At 35.7% G+C, this 20,645-nt stretch overlaps 1 protein-coding gene across 4 annotated transcripts in view; it reads right to left on the minus strand.

The window, feature by feature from the left end:
- The window catches only part of LOC149778393 (uncharacterized), a 190,302-nt gene that overhangs the window by 18,883 nt on the left and 150,774 nt on the right, over nt 1-20,645 (minus strand). For all 4 annotated transcript variants that reach the window (XM_089939223.1, XM_089939224.1, XM_089939220.1 and 1 more), the window contains 2 exons: nt 15,793-16,038; nt 8,979-9,151 (listed from right to left, as the gene is read on the minus strand). In XM_089939223.1, coding sequence (XP_089795349.1) covers nt 8,979-9,151; nt 15,793-16,038 — 419 coding nt within the window. The remainder of the gene's footprint in view (nt 1-8,978; nt 9,152-15,792; nt 16,039-20,645) is intronic.

Below are 20,645 nucleotides of genomic sequence, written 5' to 3' on the forward strand. Positions count from 1 at the left end.
TATATTAAAACAAAAGGCCCAAGTGAGACTAATATCGCTGACATAGATAGCTGTCAACTTGAGAATGCAAATTCAACATGTATTGAAACTGAAAAGGGGAAAGAAAAGCTTGGAGTATATAGCTGCTACATTTGTTCCCTGAATCTCTTGCTGCATCCTCCAGACTAGGCCTGGATTCATAACTTTTGAAAGTGTACACAGCTCCACTCTTAAAGTTTATACAATTATCTGGCACTACCAACATATGCAATCTGTAGAGTCTGCATGGACTTCTGGGTCTGTCCTTACCCATCTGGGGAAGTCCCTGGAGTCACAACATGAAAACCACTAAAATCTCACTCAAGGGAGCCTGTTGCAACTCAGTGGTAAAATTGTTGGTTTCCAGACCAAAAGGTTTAACTCCAACAATCTTCAGCTTTGATCAACAACCAAATTTCCCATAATTTTATTTTTAAGTCATGGAACAAAGGTTCCCGATCCCAAAACTCAGAACTGACCTCAGTGCATCTCAACCATGGTGTGTTTGATGGATGATGGATACATGTATGAACAAGGGCAAAACTACATGCCCTACCTCTGTTGTAGTTTGGACCTAAAAATTTCATATGTATGAACAAGAGCAACACTACATGCCTTATTTGTAGTTTGGACCTAAAAATGTCATATCTAACAATGGTAAAATGTATGGACAAAGGCAAGCAACATGCCCTTCCTGTGTTGTAGTTTGGACCTAAAAAAATGTCATGTCTAGCAATGGTAAAATGTATGGACAAAGGCAAGCTACATGCCCTTCCAGTGTTGTAGTTTGGACCTAAAAAATGTCATGTCTAGCAATGGTAAAATGTATGGACAAAGGCAAGCTACATGCCCTTCCAGTGTTGTAGTTTGGACCTAAAAATGTCATGTCTAGCAATGGTCAGATACTACTAGTAGAGTTTGACTTTCATTTCTAACTAAGAGTAGAAACAAAAAAGTTAAATGTACTGTAGTTTAATTTATCCTGCAACTTTGTAACACTACCAGTTATATGAAATGAAGCTCTTTGATACTTCCGAAGCAGATGTGACGCTGAAGTGTTGCATCTAGGTTTTCCCCGAATGTTTCAGGTGGCCAATGAACTTTCAAAAAGTGAGCCATCTCTTGATTAGCATCATACAGAAATACAAGCAACAGCTGTTGCATGAAACGGTAACAACAACGTCCCCTCCCAAATCACAATCAATGATCAAATCTACCACTTCTGAATAAGCTATAAAAAATGTTTAGAAAAAATAATTTTCTTTTTCACTATTCCTTTCTTGAAAAAAAACAGCCAGAGATCTTTCAGGATACCTTGATTATTCCTTAATCACGACTTAGATTTGCATAAAAGCACAAGATAAATACTTTATGCTGAAATAAATCTCCACATTTTCATGGGACATATCAGGTTTCCAAGATCAAATTACAACTGATAGTTCCAAAATGTATTGCCCAATCAAAACAAGGATATACAAAGTATTCTCTTTTGGCTCAGGAATTTCCAAAAGGTCAGGTCTTCCTGAGTATATTATCGACCAACAGTATAAAATGAATCACACATCAGCAAACAAGATGTGCATGAATTACGTTTTGTATGTCACCTACAATCCATGCAACAAATATTTTAATGCCAGGCTGTCACAAATGTTAATTACACAAAAATGTACTCAAGATGCAACACTGCCATGCAGGAAGCAAATGCATTAAGGTATATCATTTGCTGTGACAGAATATTTTGACATTCCTGGTACATCAATGATACAAGTATACACATAAACATGCAATGTTCACTGAGGATATACAGATCCACACAATTTTACTGCTTGATTAAAGGCATATGAACTGTAACCACTGAATCTGTAACCAATGAAACTTAACTTATTATGTTTGAGCTTTTCTAACGTAATTTTTGTTGTCAAATGTTGAACTCGAACTATTTCTAAAATAATCCACTAACAATAAAGTGATGAGTAATTGTGGGACTTCAATATATACAAATAAATTAAAATTCCTTTTCAAAGCTTTTCCCATTCTTCTATAATATAATGTGACCACATACTAGCATACAGACATCTGCATTTCAGAAGCAGGATGGCTTTTTCTTTTGTCAGTGCAAGGAAAATACTTCATGATTTATGTCCAAAATCATAAACTGATACTTCATATTAACTAGTTTATTTATTTCTGAACCAACAAGAGAAAGAAGTTTGTAAAAAGGATAGACTTCTGTTCTTGTTTTGTTTTCTTAAAGAACCTGTCAAATTTACCAAATACCATAAAATCTACCTGACTCGTAATACAGCTTTGACAAAAGTTTACAAACCTAGTTTTAAGACAACTGTAGGAAGATGTGTAGCTGATGCACACTGATTACATAATATTTTGCTGTTTACTTACCATATCTACTTGCTTAAAAGTCAAGTTCAACTGCAAACAGCAAAAGCCCTGATCTGTCATCCTTTAATGTGCTGACAGGTCAGGGTCTATATCATTTGTTGTAATGATTACTCTCAACAAAGTGTACAGACACAGATATGTCAGATAACTTGGCAACAGCGATCAAGGTCTGTGCAGTATGAAACTTAGATTCACCTTATAAGCAAGTATTTATGGTTATCTCCACCACCACCACCACTATCATACAGACCCAAATCGGTTCTTTTTATTTAGAAGTCTTCATGTATATCAGTGTAGAAAATTTTGAAAATTCTGGCCCCAGTTCAACAATGAAGCATAATGAAGGATTATTTCTCACATTCGAGAATGAAAAATGAGTTGAAGTCAAAATGGCATACTGTGAATAATGATACAACTTTACAGAAGCAAAACACTCAAGGAAAATTTTCACGTCTTAAGAGTCAACTTGTTAAGAATTAAATTGAAAAAATTCAATGTACAATTTCAATGATGTTTCAACACATATCTGTGTACAGTGTACAAAGAACAATGGATAACAAAGATGAGGTAATAACTTCATACAGTATTGCAGTTGTTTACTGAAGATTGTTTGCCGTTGTTGTTGTTGTTGTAGGATTTAATGCCATTTTTCAACACAAGATAGGCCATACATGGCGGCCAGCATAACTGGTGGAGGAAGAACCCTGAAAAACCCTGGGAAGAACCACCGACCCACAAGAAGCTACTGGCAGGCCTTCTCACATACCAACGTTAGCTGAGCCTGAGACTCAAACTCACGCAGACAGAGGTGAGATGGCAGTGATCCATAACGATGAGTGCTTTAGACCACTTGGCCACTCCCGGCCCCAAAGATTGTTTGCACAATCATATAAATGTGAACAGGTCAAAAAATAAAATCCATTCTCATTACTAAGACTTACAATACATCATGATACAGTCCTCAATTCAACTTTCATCCAGAAATGAGGGCCCCAGGTGGCTGAGTGGTCTAATGCTCTTACCTTAAAAGATCAAGTACTCATCTCACCTCCACATGTGCGAGTTTGAGTCTCAGCTCAACCACCATGGGCATGTGAGGAAGCTTGCCAGGGCCTTCCCAGGTGCTCCCACCACCAAATATACTGGATTCCATTTACAGCCTATTATGCATTGCAAAATGATATTAAATCCATTAAAAAAAACAACCAAAAAAAAAATTAGAATTGATTTTCCTTTCATAAATAACAGGAAGATTAATAATTTATTAAATAACAACAATTACAACAAGGTCCTTTTAATGTCTTGAAACTGTACTACAGAATCTGTACATTTAGTTGCTGTTGTTGGGTTTAACACCATTTCTCAGCACACAATAGGCAATACATGGTGGCCAGTATTAATGGTGGAGGAAAACCCCTGGAAAACCCCGGAAAGAACCACCGACCCACGAGAAGCTACTGGCAAGCTTTCTCACATACCCACATTAGTCGAATCCGAGACTCAAACCATTGCAGACAGAGGTGAGATGGCAGTGATCCGTAACAGAAAGCGCTTTAGACCACTCGGTCACTCAGGGTTCCTGTTCCCTAAGGTAAATACAGCAATGGTATTCTTGCATCACAGTGTTTCCAATGCCAATACAAGAAGGTCAGGGTCTGCATGAAAAGCTATTATCAAAACTTAGCTGTAAAATGTGTAACCATGCCCCCAAAGTCAAAAGAATGGGCAAGTATGTCACAAAATGAATGATCTTAGCTTTTTAATGATTCATTCCAAGTATAAACAATATCTATCAGAGTTTAATGGGTTAATTTTGATGACATCGCAAATTTGGATATTCCTTGCCTATTTGATCACTTGTGCATTAAAATTACACAGAAACTACCAAATTAAAAAGCCATTCCATAATAATTTATAAGAATTCCTTTTTTAAAAAATCAATTAACTCATTAACCTTGTGTGCTTTATTTACATGTTATGAGGTTGTACTTTACTTCCAAGCTCTGTAACATCAACATCAGGGCTAGTATTACAGAAAAGGAGAAAAATGTTGTTGTTGTTGTGGGGTTTAACGCCATATTTCAGCACACGATAGGCTATGCATGGCGGCCAGTATTAATGGTGAAGGAAGAACCCGGGAAAACCCCGGGAAGAACCACTGCCCCATGAGAAGCTACTGGCAAGCTTTCTCACGTACCCATGTTAGCTGAATCCTAGACTCGAACCCACGCAGAAAGAGGTGAAATGGCAGTGATCCATAACAGAGAGTGCTTTAGACCACTCGGCCACTTGGGACCCAGGAGAAAAATGTAGTTCTACAACTATACTAAATAATGTACACTTTCTACTTGCCTTAAAAAAGTACAGTGAAGAAACATAATTTTGGGGCCTGAGATGTTTTAGGTAGAAAATTTTCTGTTTTTGAACTAGAGTTTGTGTCTAAATTTTAGATTTTTGGCCTCAGATCTAATGCATACCAGTCCAAAACTGCACTCAGACAGATGAACCTTAGCAAAAAATAGTATATATCTGAGACTGGGAGAAACATGGGGCTAGAACATGAAACCTGCAAAAGTCACATACCCAACAAGTCCTTTTTTCACCCTTTGGCACAGATGCAGGCAAAATTATCAATCTTCAATATATCTAATCATCAGGCTAAATGAAAATCTGTCAGAAACGTGTTTGTATGCATGGTTTCCTATCTCAATTTTTGCTCAAAAATGAAAAGAATCTCCAGAGGTCAATGAGTTTATGTGTGAAATTTGATGACATCACCCAAGCTGAATATTAGTTGCTCATTTAATACATTTTGGAATTATAATGTAAACGTTTACCAAAAAGGTCATTTAAGTTTTACAGAAAAGGAGAAAACTGTAGTTTTACAATGGTACCGAACTAATGCGGACTTTTTACTCGCCTTAAAATATACAGTGGAAAACAATGAGACTTAATTAGGAACTGGAGTGTGTCCAGATTTAACATTTTTAACTTTAGAGCTAAACCAGTCCTGACAGATGAACCTTTGCAAAAAGTAGGTTAAGTTTGGAATAGAAAAGAACCAGGTCACCAAAATTGTGGGTCCAATATACAATTTTTTTTTTTAAGTCCATTTTCACCCTTCTGCATATGTGCAGGTAAATTAGCCATTCAAAAATGTCTGTGATACACCTAAGCATCCAGCTAAACAAAAAACTGTCTGTCACAATAAGCATTTCCTACCCCCTTTTCAAGAGAAATGAAAGCAACTCCAGGGGACAATGAAATAACAAATATAAGCAAAAGACAGAACCTGACCTAAATCCTACTGTAAATTTTCTATGACTGAGCTTGAATCAAGGCCCGAGGACTGATCAAGCATGGTGTGGAATGACTTGTGTCAATTTCATAATGACTCATCACAAAATGCAAACAAAATCTATCACACTATTTGAGAAATATAAGCAATTAAAAATTGTGGGCTTTTTTAAACTGAAAACTTAAATCATATTTTCTGTGACTATGTCCTTGACCCAAAGGTAGAAGGGGAAATCGAGGATCTTGCAATTGTCTTTGCTTCATAATGATTCATGTCAATTATTAAAAGGGTTTAGGAAACACTATACAAATAAAACAAAAACTGTAATCAAATCCTTAAACTGTTGGTGACAACACCAGCAAAAAGTGACTGCTATGTCTCCCTTTCCAACTAATGGGGACTCAGCAGTAAAAATGGGAAATTAGGACTGAATATTCTACATATTAAAATCATAATCACAAAATGTACAGTTCATATGCCCTTCTCAAGCTTGCAATTACAAAGTGTACAGTTCGTATGCCCTTGTCAAGCTTGCAATCACAAAGTGCACATTACGTTATGCCCTTGTCAAGCTTGCAATCACAAAGTGTACATTACGTTATGCCCTTGTCAAGCTTGCAGTCACAAAGCGTACAGTATGTATGCCCTTGTCAAGCTTGCAATCACATGTCAATGTCCCAACAGGAAATATACTAGAATAACATACACATGTGTAAGTGCATAATTTTCTTGCCATGTATACAATGGTACAATTGCTCTTTATTACATGAGCAAGCACTGTCATGCTGATAATAAAATAATACATTTACCTTTATAATCTGTCAAAAACAAACAAAGATACATACTGAAACACTAAAACTGAATAAACTTGATGAAGTACTTGTCATAATTTCAAAATAATTACATTAACAATTTGACCAACATAATTGTTTATTTGACCTATCGTTGTACAGTTATTTGAACCATGTAAACCTGTGATATAAAATGGTGTGCATGTTGCATGTAAATGTCATATCATGGTGTGCATGTTGTATGTGAATGTCATACTATGGTGTGCATGTTGTTGTTGTTCTAGGTTTAATGCCATTTTTCAGCACAAGATAGGCTACACATGGCAGCCAGTATAAGTGGTGGAGGAAGAACCCTGGAAAACCCAGGGAAGAGCCACCGACCCACGAGAAGCTACTGGCAGGCTTTCCCACATACCAACATTAGCCGAGCCTTGGATGGTGTGCATGATGTATGTGAATGTCATACTGTGGTGTGCATGTTGTATGTGAATGTCATACTATGGTGTACATGTTGTATGTGAACATCATACTATGGTGTGCATGTTATATGTGAATGTCATACTGTGGTGGACATGTTGTATGTGAATGTCATACTATGGTGTGCATGTTGTTTGTAAATATCATACTATGGTGTGCATGTTGTATGTGAATATCATAATATGGTGTGCATGTTGTATGTGAACATCATACTATGGTGTGCATGTTGTATGTGAATGTTATACTATGGTGTACATGTATGTGAATGTCATACTATGGTGTGCATGTTGTATGTGAATATCATAATATGGTGTGCATGTTGTATGTGAACACCATACTATGGTGTGCATGTTGTATGTGAATGTCATAATATGGTGTGCATGTTGTATGTGAATGTCATACTATGGTGTACATGTTGTATGTGAATATCATACTATGGTGTGCATGTTGCATGTGAATGTCATACTATGATGTGCATGTTGTATGTGAATGTCATACCGTGTTGTGCATGTTGTATGTGAATGTCATACTATGGTGTACATGTTGTATGTGAATATCATACTATGGTGTGCATGTTGCATGTGAATGTCATACTATGATGTGCATGTTGTATGTGAATGTCATACTATTCCAACTTTTTAAGTGGTCTTTGTCATTATTAATATTCCATTGCAGGGATTGAAATTTGGATTTTTTTCACTAACCCATATGATCACCAAACTGTCTTTTATTGATCCAGCCTGAAGTACACTAGGCTAGTTCCACGTGTGTGATGACCATTTTGATAATATTCACTAATTTACCTCATGAGTGGATGAGTCAATTATTGCCAGTCCATTTGCATCATAAGCATTTATCATACCTCAGGTGAGGATGTTGGTAGGTACTCAGTTAACACAATAAACAGATCAATTAACCATTAATGGCAGACTCATGACCACTTCTTAACTGTTATGATAATGACCTGCATCAAAGTGCCCCAAGGAATTAGTAACAGCTGGGTTTCAGTTTCAGTTGGCAAGTTACAAATTGTGGGAAAGAAGATTAGCAGAAATATATTGAGCCCTGCAGTGATAGGTCAAACAGACAGATCATTTTGGTCAAATTAAATGATGATACACCACACCTTCAATAACTCGTGCCCTGATAACTTGCGAACCCACTTATAATGCGCTGTTTATTATAGAACAAACAACAACAAAAATTGACTCTCGACAACTGTGGCTATTTACAAACTAACTGTTCTGGGGATTTTTAATAAAAGGAATCTTGTTTGATTGTGAAATTGAATCAGTAACTAGTCTGGTTCCCTGTTTACTATGCTCCTTGCATTGTGTTCCAAAAGAGAGCAAAGCAGAGAGCATAAGGATCAGGAAACCAGACTACTCAACAACAACATAAAGCAGTGTTGTAATACACAATGTTTTCACATACAGGTGAAAGTTGTGGAAACAAGTTGGAATAATGTTAACAATCTCTCAGCAGTTTGGCTGTCTTGAAAATAAAGGTCATTTTTATATTAAGACGAATAATTTCATTAGAAAGAGTGCTTTATTGACAAATGTTCCCAACGCGGTTTTTAAAATGAGTTATCAGCCATTAAACAGACCAGTTGGCCAACCCCCCCCCCCTTGTGGTTTTCTTGATGTCCATTGAGGATGGTATCATTTCATATTGTTATGGAGGTCCACTGATAACTCGCACCCTCATTTATAGTGCAGCCATCGTTTCTGGACCCCGTTGTGTGTGAGTTATTGAGGGAGAGGTGTATTTCAATTAAGTGTTTTACATTTTATAGCAACTGAAAGAAGCATCAGTACAAATCTTTATATTACCTGAATTTTGGTTTTCAGATTATAGTTTTCCAAAGAGTAACAATTCTTACAATACCCCACATACACATTTTAATTTACATGTTCTGCCATAATTAATAACTTAAGGTTCTTTGTGAATCTTAGAATGCTGTAATTATTCCTAAATTATTATTTGTCTACCTCTGATGCTGTCATTTTCTGGAAAAATTTAAGTCTTTCTTTCACTCTTGCTTCCATTCCTTTGAGCAATACCACACTCTCCCCATTTTCCTTCCGCAGTTTCTCAAAATCATCAATTTTTCCAACAGCAAAGAGCTGACGCAGATCTGAGTCCACTTTATAAGGCATCAGGCCTGCAAAAAAATGCCACATGTATTCACTTAAGACTAAATGCTAATAATTAACAAAAAACTTGTCTGCAGCCATATAATGTAACAGCAGATAAGAGTCTATGTTCTTTTGTTTCATAAATTACTCCTAACAAACTAGATAGATCCAGATCTGCAGTATGCAATGGTAGATCTTGGTCTGTGCAGTCTGCATCGGGACATGACTTATAAGCAAGCATACAATAATAATAATAATAATAATAATAAATAATAATAATTAATAATAATAAATTATACCATTAACAATTAGAAATCTATTATATTTTCATGAAGATATTACTGATGACACTTTGATTTTGTTGTATTATAAAATGAATCTGCTTAATTTTAATTTTATTTTTGTTTGTTTTAGTTTCCTCTGGTAGAATAGTAAATATCTTCATAAACAGTACAGAAAAATGCATAATCACTAACACCTGCTTCCAGATCTCTCCTACCATCAGCTCATGAATACTCTCTATGACCTCAATAGTGAATGAGTTATCCTTGAAAAGATTAAAATGGAGACACAAGTCTGACAAAAACCCACCGATTAATGCATTTGTACCATTTTCAAAGTAGAAAAATTTGAATTTAGGTCTGGCAAGTCAGCATGTTCTTCTGATCTTTGCTTCTAATAATCTTCCCAACTCCAGCTCCAGCCTCCCAATCTTTATGGAAGGTGGATCAAACAATTTTGGGACTGTTGAGCACAAGTCAATATCTACACACACTGGTGTAAGCGCATGAACACAGCTGACTGGAAAATATACCCATTTTCTTATGTAACCCCCCCACAAAAAACAAGAGACCCTTGAGAGGAATAGTATTCTACTGGCCAAAGACAACTTCCATGAAATCAAGATCAAAACTTAAAGAATTCTTTCTTTTCCAAAGTAATGACTTGGTTCAAGAGTTTGGAAAAAGCAGACAGTGTAAAACAAAAGTTGCTGTGCAAGAGCATTTTTCTTCTTTCCCTCAGTCACAGTACCCTTATGATTAGCCCTTGAAATCAACATATATCTTCATTACCACAGGTTTAGTCCTAATTACAAAGTCTGGTCCAGAAATAACATGTAGAATTTCCTTGACCTCTTACTCTCCAAATTAATACATTTCTTCCTTACCCCCAATCTAAACCATCCATAAAGCTTGGCAACTGACAATTGTGGAGAACTCAAGTAATGCAGAAACCATTTTCTTCTTTTAGTCACAGTAACCTTGATATATGACCTTATGACACCTAATTCAATAGGTTCTTTATGGCCCCAAGTTTGCAACTATTACCAGTGGATAACTTAAGATACGGCATGGATCTAAATGAGTAACAGACAGAGATGGCCAGACAACATAATGCTATACACGTTGCCATTTGGCAGGTGTAAAAAAACGGTAAAGACAGACAAAATAAAAAAATGATCTGCCTTTTAATAGGCATATACAAATTCAAGATGAAAAATAAAAAATCTTTGGGTCAATATTCCAAAATCAATCAATCAAAAAAATTAAACGAACATGAAACAATAAAAGAAACTGGAAACTACAGTAAGTGAAAATATCGATTACCTCGATGAATATCTGTCATTGAGAGTAAATACACCATGTAAGTATCAGTACACACCAGCCAAAGAATTTCATGATTCATTTTATATATTTATAAATGCTACACAGCTCCATCACGACACATGCTTTTGTTTAATGATTTATATGCACGTGAGTTAGATTTTTAACGTAGCTTTAACAATTTTAGTAATGTTGCAATAATGTCTGCAGTGTGGCAGTTTATAGTGATGTTTAGCACTGGGGCATCATGCTGCAGACATGTAGCATCATGTCCTACCCAGTCACATTATCCTCAGACCAGGCTGACCAGTCCTAACACTAACTTCTTAAAGCCGAGTGCCATGCAAGCAGCTTCTAGCATCATCTTTATAAGTCTCTGAGTGTGACTCAGCAAGGGTTCAAACCCATGACCTCCCACATCCAAAGATGATGTTGTTATGTGATTTTATATGATCTGATATATACCTTTAAATGATAAACTGCTCCATCATGATACATGCTTCTGTTACATGATTTACTATATACCTATAAATTATGATAAATAATCTCCATCATTATAGATGCTTCTGTTTCTCAGTATCACCCACCAGTGTTTCCATAGTCCCAAAAAAATGGCAACATTTTATGTCACACAAATGATGCCAACTGCACCCAATTCTGAATAAGTTAAAATTAATTATAGAACTTTAAAAAAATTCAAATAATTATGCTCAGTTTAAAAAGTGCAAACAGCCTTTTTGGCAACATTTAACATCATAGTGAACTACCAACCAGCTGTCACATTATAGACCATCTTGGAGTCAGCATCAAGTCAGAATAGTGAAACCAGTGAAATCCTTCAATACACACAACTGATGAATTGCAATATCATTGATTTGTACAAATGATGAATTACAATATCAATGTCATAATTTGTACAACTGACAAATTACAATATCAATGTCATTGATTTGTACAACTGATGAATTACAATATCAATGTCATTGATTTGTACAACTGATGAATTACAATATCAATGTCATTGATTTGTACAACTGATGAATTACAATATCAATGTCATAATTTGTACAACTGATGAATTACAATATCAATGTCACTGATTTGTACAACTGATGAATTACAATATCAATGTCACTGATTTGTACAACTGATGAATTACAATATCAATGTCACTGATTTGTGCAACTGATGAATTGCACTATCACTGATTTGTATAACTGATGAATTACAACACCAATGTCATTGATTTGTACAACTGATGAATTACAATATCAATGTCATTGATTTGTACAACTGATGAATTACAATACCAATGTCATTGATTTGTACAACTGATGAATTACAATAATAATGTCATTGATTTGTACAACTGATGAATTACAATATCAATGTCATTGATTTGTACAACTGATGAATTACAATATCAATGTCAATGATTTGTACAAGTGATGCATTGCACTATCAATATTGATGATTTGCACATCTGACGAACTGCACTATCAATGTTGACAATTTGTACAACTGATGAACTGCACTATCAATGTTGATTTGTACAACTGATGAATTGCAATGTCAATGTCAATGATTTGTACAACTGATGAACTGTTCTATCAATGTTGATGATTTGTACAATTAATGAACTGCACTATCAATGTTGATGATCTGTACAGCTGATAAAATGCACATTCAATGTTAACGATTTGTACAACTGATGAACTGTTCTATCAATGTTGATGATTTGTACAATTAATGAACTGCACTATCAATGTTGATGATCTGTACAGCTGATAAAATGCACATTCAATGTTAACGATTTGTACAACTGATGAACTGTTCTATCAATGTTGATGATTTGTACAATTAATGAACTGCACTATCAATGTTGATGATCTGTACAGCTGATAAAATGCACATTCAATGTTAACGATTTGTACAACTGATGAACTGCACAATCAATGTTAACAATTTGTACAACTGAGGAACTGCATTATCAATGTTGATGATTTGTACAACTGATGAATTGCAATGTCAATGTCAGTTATTTGTATTGACAAAATTGTCCAATGCAAAGGATTCAAATTGCTGACATTGGCACTGAATAAATCAAATGTAATGAGATAAATATAACGTACATGTTGTGTATCCAGAAATGCACCAGAATATCTGCATACATAATGTGGTACTCATCACCAATTCACAATCTTCTTACTTAAAGTAGATGTCTATTCATAAAAAGTATACAATGACATCATAGCCAGTACACAAGCCACAAAAGCTGTATCATCTCTTCTATGTTACAATTCTGATCACACTCAATGCTTCACAACTCATGAGGTCAGCTGATCTCATACACTCAATGCTTCACAGCTCATGAGGTCAGCTGATCTCATATACACTCAATGCTTCACAGCTCATGAGGTCAGCTGATCTCATACACTCAATGCTTCGCAGCTCATGAGGTCAGCTGATCTCATGCACTCAATGCTTCACAGCTCATGAGGTCAGCTGATCTCATACACACTCAAAGCTTCACAGCTCACGAGGTCAGCTGATCTCATACACTCAAGGCTTCACAGCTCATGAGGTCAGCTGATCTCATACACACTCAATGCTTCACAGTTCATGAGGTCAGCTGATCTCATACACACTCAAAATGCTGCTAACATGATCAAGGTACAATATTAATAAAGTATTTGTATTCAATATTAAATCGATCAATTACTGATTTCTTGAATTTTATTTGGACTATTCATATTTTATTTCAAGAAAACATATTTGAAAGGCTATAACTGCTTTCATGCATTGTTATCTAAGATATGTGTATCGAGTTATCAATGATGACTGCTTTCATGCATTGTTATCTAAGAAATGTGTATCGAGTTATCCATGATGAATGCTTTCATGCATTGTTATCTAAGATATGTGTATCGAATTATTAATGATAACTGCTTTCATATATTGTTATCTAAGATATGTGTATCGAGTTATCAATGATGAATGCTTTCATGCATTGTTATCTAAGATATGTGTATCGAGTTATCAATGATGACTGCTTTCATATATTGTTATCTAAGAAATGTATATTGAGTTATCAATGATGAATGCAGGGTTGCATCTAGGATTTGATAAATGTGGGTACATGCCCCCACTGAATCTGAAAAAAAAGGTGGGGGGCTAATACAGCCTCAAAGGGAGTCCTTCCAGTATGGTGACAAACAAAACACAATGTATTCAAATAGAGCAATAGCAAGTATAATAAAATGCATTAAATGCATATCATGTCTTCTGTATATGAGTATCATGCTTAAAACTGAAATTAAAGTCTTATGTTTTCTAATAACATTCTATCTACACACAAACCATTAAAGAATTAAACCAGACTGCAAATAGTGTCACTCCTCTAGAAAATCTTAAAAAAGTGTCATGTACTTCTTGCGTGTCGCATGCTCAATTCTGATTGGTTAAAAATCCATACTAAGAAAGATCAGAAGAGCGCATATTTTCCTTTCATGGATGACAAAAAATAATTTTTAAGGAAAGATCCAAAGCTCAAAATGAATTAGGGAAAGTATATATACAGTTTCTATAACAGTTAAATCTTTATTGAAACATATAAACATCTGCATCCAGACAGACTGTAATTGTGGCTGCATTATTCTGCAAATATGATCACTATTTCCTAAATAGCCTCCTGTCCTTCCTCGTCCTCCACTCTACCAATGCCTTGTTAAAGTTGAAGTCTCTCAGAGGAGGTTCTTCCATTGAAATCATCATGAGTCTGTTGAGAACCCTTTTTTCTAGATGGCTTCTTCCTGCAGTTTTGGTTCGATTTTGATTGCTGAACCCTCTCTCACAGTCAGAAGTTTGGAATGGCATAACCATGGCCACTGATGCTAATTGAAGAAGATTTGGATGTGTCTGCATGATGCTGCTGTACAATCTGCCGGAGTCCACACATTTTGTCTCCAGGGTACATTTCTCTTTTAATGATAGTCTTAACAAGAGACCACTCTGTCAAAATATGTTTGGGTCACATAAAGGAGGACTGATAGCTTTTTTTGATTTCTTCTCTTGACCAAATTCACAGAGAGTGTTTATCTGGTCATAACCATACATCTCTCGTTCTTCAGAAGATAGGAATGTGAAGTTACATAGACCAAGATCGTCAAATGCTGTTACCACCTGTGTGCTGCTCTTTGGAAATCTTGCAGCCATCACCACCTGCAAATTTGTAACAAAACTGTGGCAAAGATTATACACATCATCTGAAACTTTTTCAATGTGCTTCTGTGTAACTTGAGTTCAACACCATTGTAAGTGATCTTAGTTTTGTCTCCATCCTTAGATGACTTCAAGTTTACCGAGTACAGGTCTGGTGATAGGATATTCCTGTGTCTGCTTTCTATAAGGTAGAATTCAAAATATCAAGTGCCAGTGATACAGCTGCTATATCCAAGTCAGATTTCTGTAAAAGCATATTTAACTGTACTAAGTGAGGTATGATATCCATCATAATATTCATGCATGCCACAAAAAAGTGTCTGAGTTTTAAGCGATTTAGCCACTTAACACGTTGTCCCACCAAGCCAGCCTCTGTATCAAACTTGCTCTTCTGACCTTTTGTTATGAACCAATCAGAATTAAGCACATGACACACAGAAATAAGTGATGTATTTACAACTATACAAGTACAATATATTCTCTGAGAATGACAACTGGGAATTTTACAGCAAACTTTTTAAAATAAAATAATTCATTATTAACAAAAAATGCGCACAATTCTTTTTTAGTGCAATTTTGCCCGCATAGGATTAAAAATCTTGTGAGCAATCTGGTGGGGGGGGGGGGGATTTGCATGATTGTGCATCCTAGATGCAACCCTGTGAATGCTTTCATGTATTGTTATCTAAGAAATGTGTATCGAGTTATCCATGATGACTGTTTTCATGTATTTTTATCATCCAAATGTGTATCAAGTTATCAATGATGACTGCTTTCATGTATATTTATTAAACAAATGTGTATTGAGGTATGATGACTCTTTCATTGTGCCTCCTACTCACCTGATACATATTTAGGACTATCTGATACTCTGTAAGACAAACTGCCCTCAAGGGAGGTCTGCCTATACACAGGCCCTGGCACACAAAATGGGGACTTTTCAAGACTAGTTCTGCTTCCCATCATGAGACTAGAATGTAAGGACATCTGCTTAGAAATGGATGGGGTGTGGAGATCTTGCTGTGCAATAGGCCAGGTGTTGTTACCAAAAGATTTATTTCCACCAAAACCGACCTCACTCAGCTGATCTGTTAGTACAAAAAACACAACACACTGCAATCAGTCAAAGAAAGAAAGAAAACAAAACATACAGAAGAAAAGACAATTTCAAACATGTCCGACATTTGTCTGCATTTCTAAATTCAGCAGGTTATCTGATAAACTAAATGACATTTAACCGTTTTGATATTTTCAGGTTCTCACCAAGATTTTCTGAAGACTTGTCCACTTCTTTCTGCAACAGGCTTTTCTAAGTTTTGTAAATATTTTAAAAACAAATAAAATTTCAATTAATTAAAGTAGTGATTGTAAATGTTCTTATGATCAACAAGAAAAGGACTAAGTATCATTGTTCAGCAAGCAAAAGCAACAGAACAGGATGACTTTTATGTTTCCAAGTACGAATTTAAATTTGTCTTTATAATGGATCTTCTCTCATGTGAATATGGTTTACAAAAAGGTTCTCCAAGGAAATTTGTTGTGTTATTGGCATACATCATAAACACAGAAATAATCCCCTGGTTTTGCTTTTTTTGCCCAAAATGCACTTTATGTTTGGGGGATTAACGCTAATAGCTGAAAATGCCTGTCAACAATTTGTGTCCTTTAGGTTTAACTATAAAATCTTTTTTAAGTGATAAAAATGTAATTAATATTCTAGTGATATCTTCCAACACAGCACTCCCTCAATTTAACTCTCTTCATTAAAACCTGACAAGAGCTTGCATTCAATGCTTGACAAACATAACCCAGCAACCAAGTACTGAGTATCCATTAAGAAGTTTTCTCTATGGTATAGTAGTGTTAGGGACTGGCTTCACACTGCTAAAATGGAATGCTGCAAGGCTTTAGCTTAAATTCAGTCTTACAATTCATAAACAAATCTTAGAAACCACTAAGAAGAATGTCACATACATAGTTCATGATGCGCAATCAACCTACTTCAATACTAAGATCACCGAAGTTCCAAATTGTATCTTTATTTTGGTGTTCCAAAGGGTTTGCTTCTTGGACTTATTCTTTCATTAAATACACTCAGTCCCTATTAATTGGCATAGATCATCATCTGGTGTCTCACCAAACTGTATAATACCACCTACTGTTACAAAAAGCCCTACAGTCCACTATGTTGTTTAATTGCAGAGGGCCTAACTAGTGTCAGTATAAATGCCACCCAATGTTACCAGAGCCCTACAGTCCACTACGTTGTTTAATTGCAGACGGTCCGACCAGTGTCAGTATTCATACCACCTATTGTTACCAGAGCCCTACAGTCCACTATGTTGTTTGATTGCCGAGTGCCCCACTAGTGTCAGTAGCAATACCACCCACTGTTACGACAGCCCTACAGTACACTACATTGTTTTATTGCTGGGTGCCCCATTTTTCAAGCTTTCTCACATACCCACATTGGTCAAACCAGAGACTTAAAGCCACGCAGACAGAGGTGAGATGGCAGTGATCTGTAATGGTGAGCACTTTAGACCACCTGACCACTCAGGGCCCCAGATTCTGAGATACTGATCATGTTCATAAAGTACTGCCATCATGAGAATCTCTCTTGATATCTTATAAAACGCTGTCCATATGCAACATTTGCTTAATAAATCCTCAATGAAATTTATTTAAAATTAGATCCTGTTTGCCTGTTCTTTTCCTTCCATTAAACTTTAATGCCTTGTCTAACAGTTTTTTAAGAAACAGTGCAGAACTAAAACTAGTGACACCATCTAGAATTACAAGTATTTTCATAATGAAATATACTGACACTTTGAAACACATACTTTTTTATTAAAGGTCCAATAAGTAGGTTTCGTTATCCATACTTGAAAATCCAATATTGGTTGTGATTATAAAACTATACTGAAATGTTTACATAATACTCCATTCAGATTTCTTACTATCACCAAGGTAAGTGCAGGCATATTACTACTATACTGCAATGTTTACGTAATATTCCATTCAGATTTCTTACTATCACCAAAGTAAGTGCAGGCATTATACTACTATACTGCAATGTTTACATAATATTCCATTCAGATTTCTTACTATCACCAAGGTAAGTGCAGGCATATTACTACTATACTGCAATGTTTACATAATATTCCATTCAGATGTCTTACTATCACCAAGGTAAGTGCAGGCATTATACTACTATACTGCAATGTTTACATAATACTCCATTCAGATTTCTTACTATCACCAAGGTAAGTGCAGGCATATTACTACTATACTGCAATGTTTACATAATATTCCATTCAGATTTCTTACTATCACCAAGGTAAGTGCAGGCATTATACTACTATACTGCAATGTTTACATAATACTCCATTCAGATTTCTTACTATCACCAAGGTAAGTGCAGGCATTATACTACTATACTGCAATGTTTACATAATACTCCATTCAGATTTCTTACTATCACCAAGGTAAGTGCAGGCATTATACTACTATACTGCAATGTTTACATAATATTCCATTCAGATTTCTTACTATCACCAAGGTAAGTGCAGGCATTATACTACTATACTGCAATGTTTACATAATATTCCATTCAGATTTCTTACTATCACCAAAGTAAGTGCAGGCATTATACTACTATACTGCAATGTTTACATAATATTCCATTCAGATTTCTTACTATCACCAAGGTAAGTGCAGGCATTATACTACTATACTGCAATGTTTACATAATACTCCATTCAGATTTCTTACTATCACCAAGGTAAGTGCAGGCATTATACTACTATACTGCAATGTTTACATAATATTCCATTCAGATTTCTTACTATCACCAAAGTAAGTGCAGGCATTATACTACTATACTGCAATGTTTACATAATATTCCATTCAGATTTCTTACTATCACCAAGGTAAGTGCAGGCATTATACTACTATACTGCAATGTTTACATAATACTCCATTCAGATTTCTTACTATCACCAAAGTAAGTGCAGGCATTATACTACTATACTGCAATGTTTACATAATACTCCATTCAGATTTCTTACTATCACCAAGGTAAGTGCAGGCATTACCTACTCCTGATGCATGTTGCACACACGAAGCAAGAACTTGATAAAGTAAATATTAAAGGGTAATGGATTTTTGATTGGCCAAGAAACAGGAGGTAAAATAGAGGAAACTGACTAATTAGCATAGTCACTGATGATTAAAAATAAAGGCAAAAGAAAATCATTACGATAGTTGGGAGAATTATAAAAATATCATGCACTGTAATGCATTAGCACAATCTGACGCTCTAGTGTCTCAAAAGACTCCAGAAATCAAGACCATTTGTTTTCTTTAACTGTTGAATGATGGAACCATCTCTCAAATACTTGACTGACGAGATTTTCAAGTCAGCTACTGTGGCAGCCATACTAGATGTAAGTTCTGTACCATTAGGACAAACTATACACCATAAGTAGACTTGAAGAGAAAACCCCATGTTAATATAGCAATCGATTAAGGAGAAGTAGTCATAAGATTTCCGATGTTTATTGTGACAGCCATATTTGAGGTCAGATCAGCACCAACTTCATCTAGTACCAAAGCTGGGGACTTTCCATCTAGGAACAGTAGAAATATGATTACAAGGTAGTCACTTTGGCAGCCATATTGGATATCAAATCAGCACAATTTTTTTTAAAGACCAACCAGACATCACAAGTAGCTTTGATGAGAAAAACATCATGCTGATATCACTTTCTGTTCTTCTAGAGAAGCAATATAAAGATTTTCAAGACTGCTATGTCAAATCTGCAACATTTTCACTTTGGACCAAACACACATCATAAGAAGTCTTGCAGTGTAAACCCCATGCTGATTTGCCCCTCCATTTATGAGAAACTGTAGGTTTTTAAGATGGACCCTGTGGTGGCCACGATGGATGTCCAAGCAGCATCATTTTCAGTCAGGACCAAGTAGACCATGGAGTGAATGGATGTCAAGTGATAAACTGTAGATACTTGGGATCTGTATCAAAGATGTTTGTCAAGTGATAAGCTGTAGATACTTGGGAGTCTATATCAAAGATGTGTGTCAAGTGATAAGCTGTAGATACTTGGGAGTCTATATCAAAGATGTTTGTCAAGTGATAAGCTGTAGATACATGGGAGTCTGTATCAAAGATGTGTGTCAAGTGATAAGCTGTAGATACTTGGGAGTGTGATCAAAGATGTGTGTCAAGTGATAAGCTGTAGATACTTGCGAGTGTGTATCAAAAATGTGTGTCGAGTGATAAGCTGTAGATACTTGGGAGTCTATATCAAAGATGTTTGTCAAGTGATAAGCTGTAGATACATCGGAGTCTGTATCAAAGATGTGTGTCAAGTGATAAGCTGTAGATACTTGGGAGTGTGTATCAAAGATTTGTATCAAGTGATAAGCTGTAGATACTTGGGAGTGTGTATCAAAGATTTGTATCAAGTGATAAGCTGTAGATGCTTGGGAGTATGTATCAAAGATTTGTATCACGTGATAAGCTGTAGATACTTCTGTATCAAAGATCTGTCTCAAGTGATAAGCCACAGATACTTGAGACACTCAAACAGATGCTTTAAGCAGTCTGGTTAGGAAACACCAGACCAATGACTGAAGAAATCATGCAATCATTGAATGCATAATTGTCTGA

The sequence above is a fragment of the Sinohyriopsis cumingii genome, chromosome 17 (assembly GCF_028554795.1).
Source record: "Sinohyriopsis cumingii isolate HCF-2022 chromosome 17, ASM2855479v2, whole genome shotgun sequence".
Lineage (NCBI taxonomy): Eukaryota > Metazoa > Mollusca > Bivalvia > Unionida > Unionidae > Sinohyriopsis > Sinohyriopsis cumingii.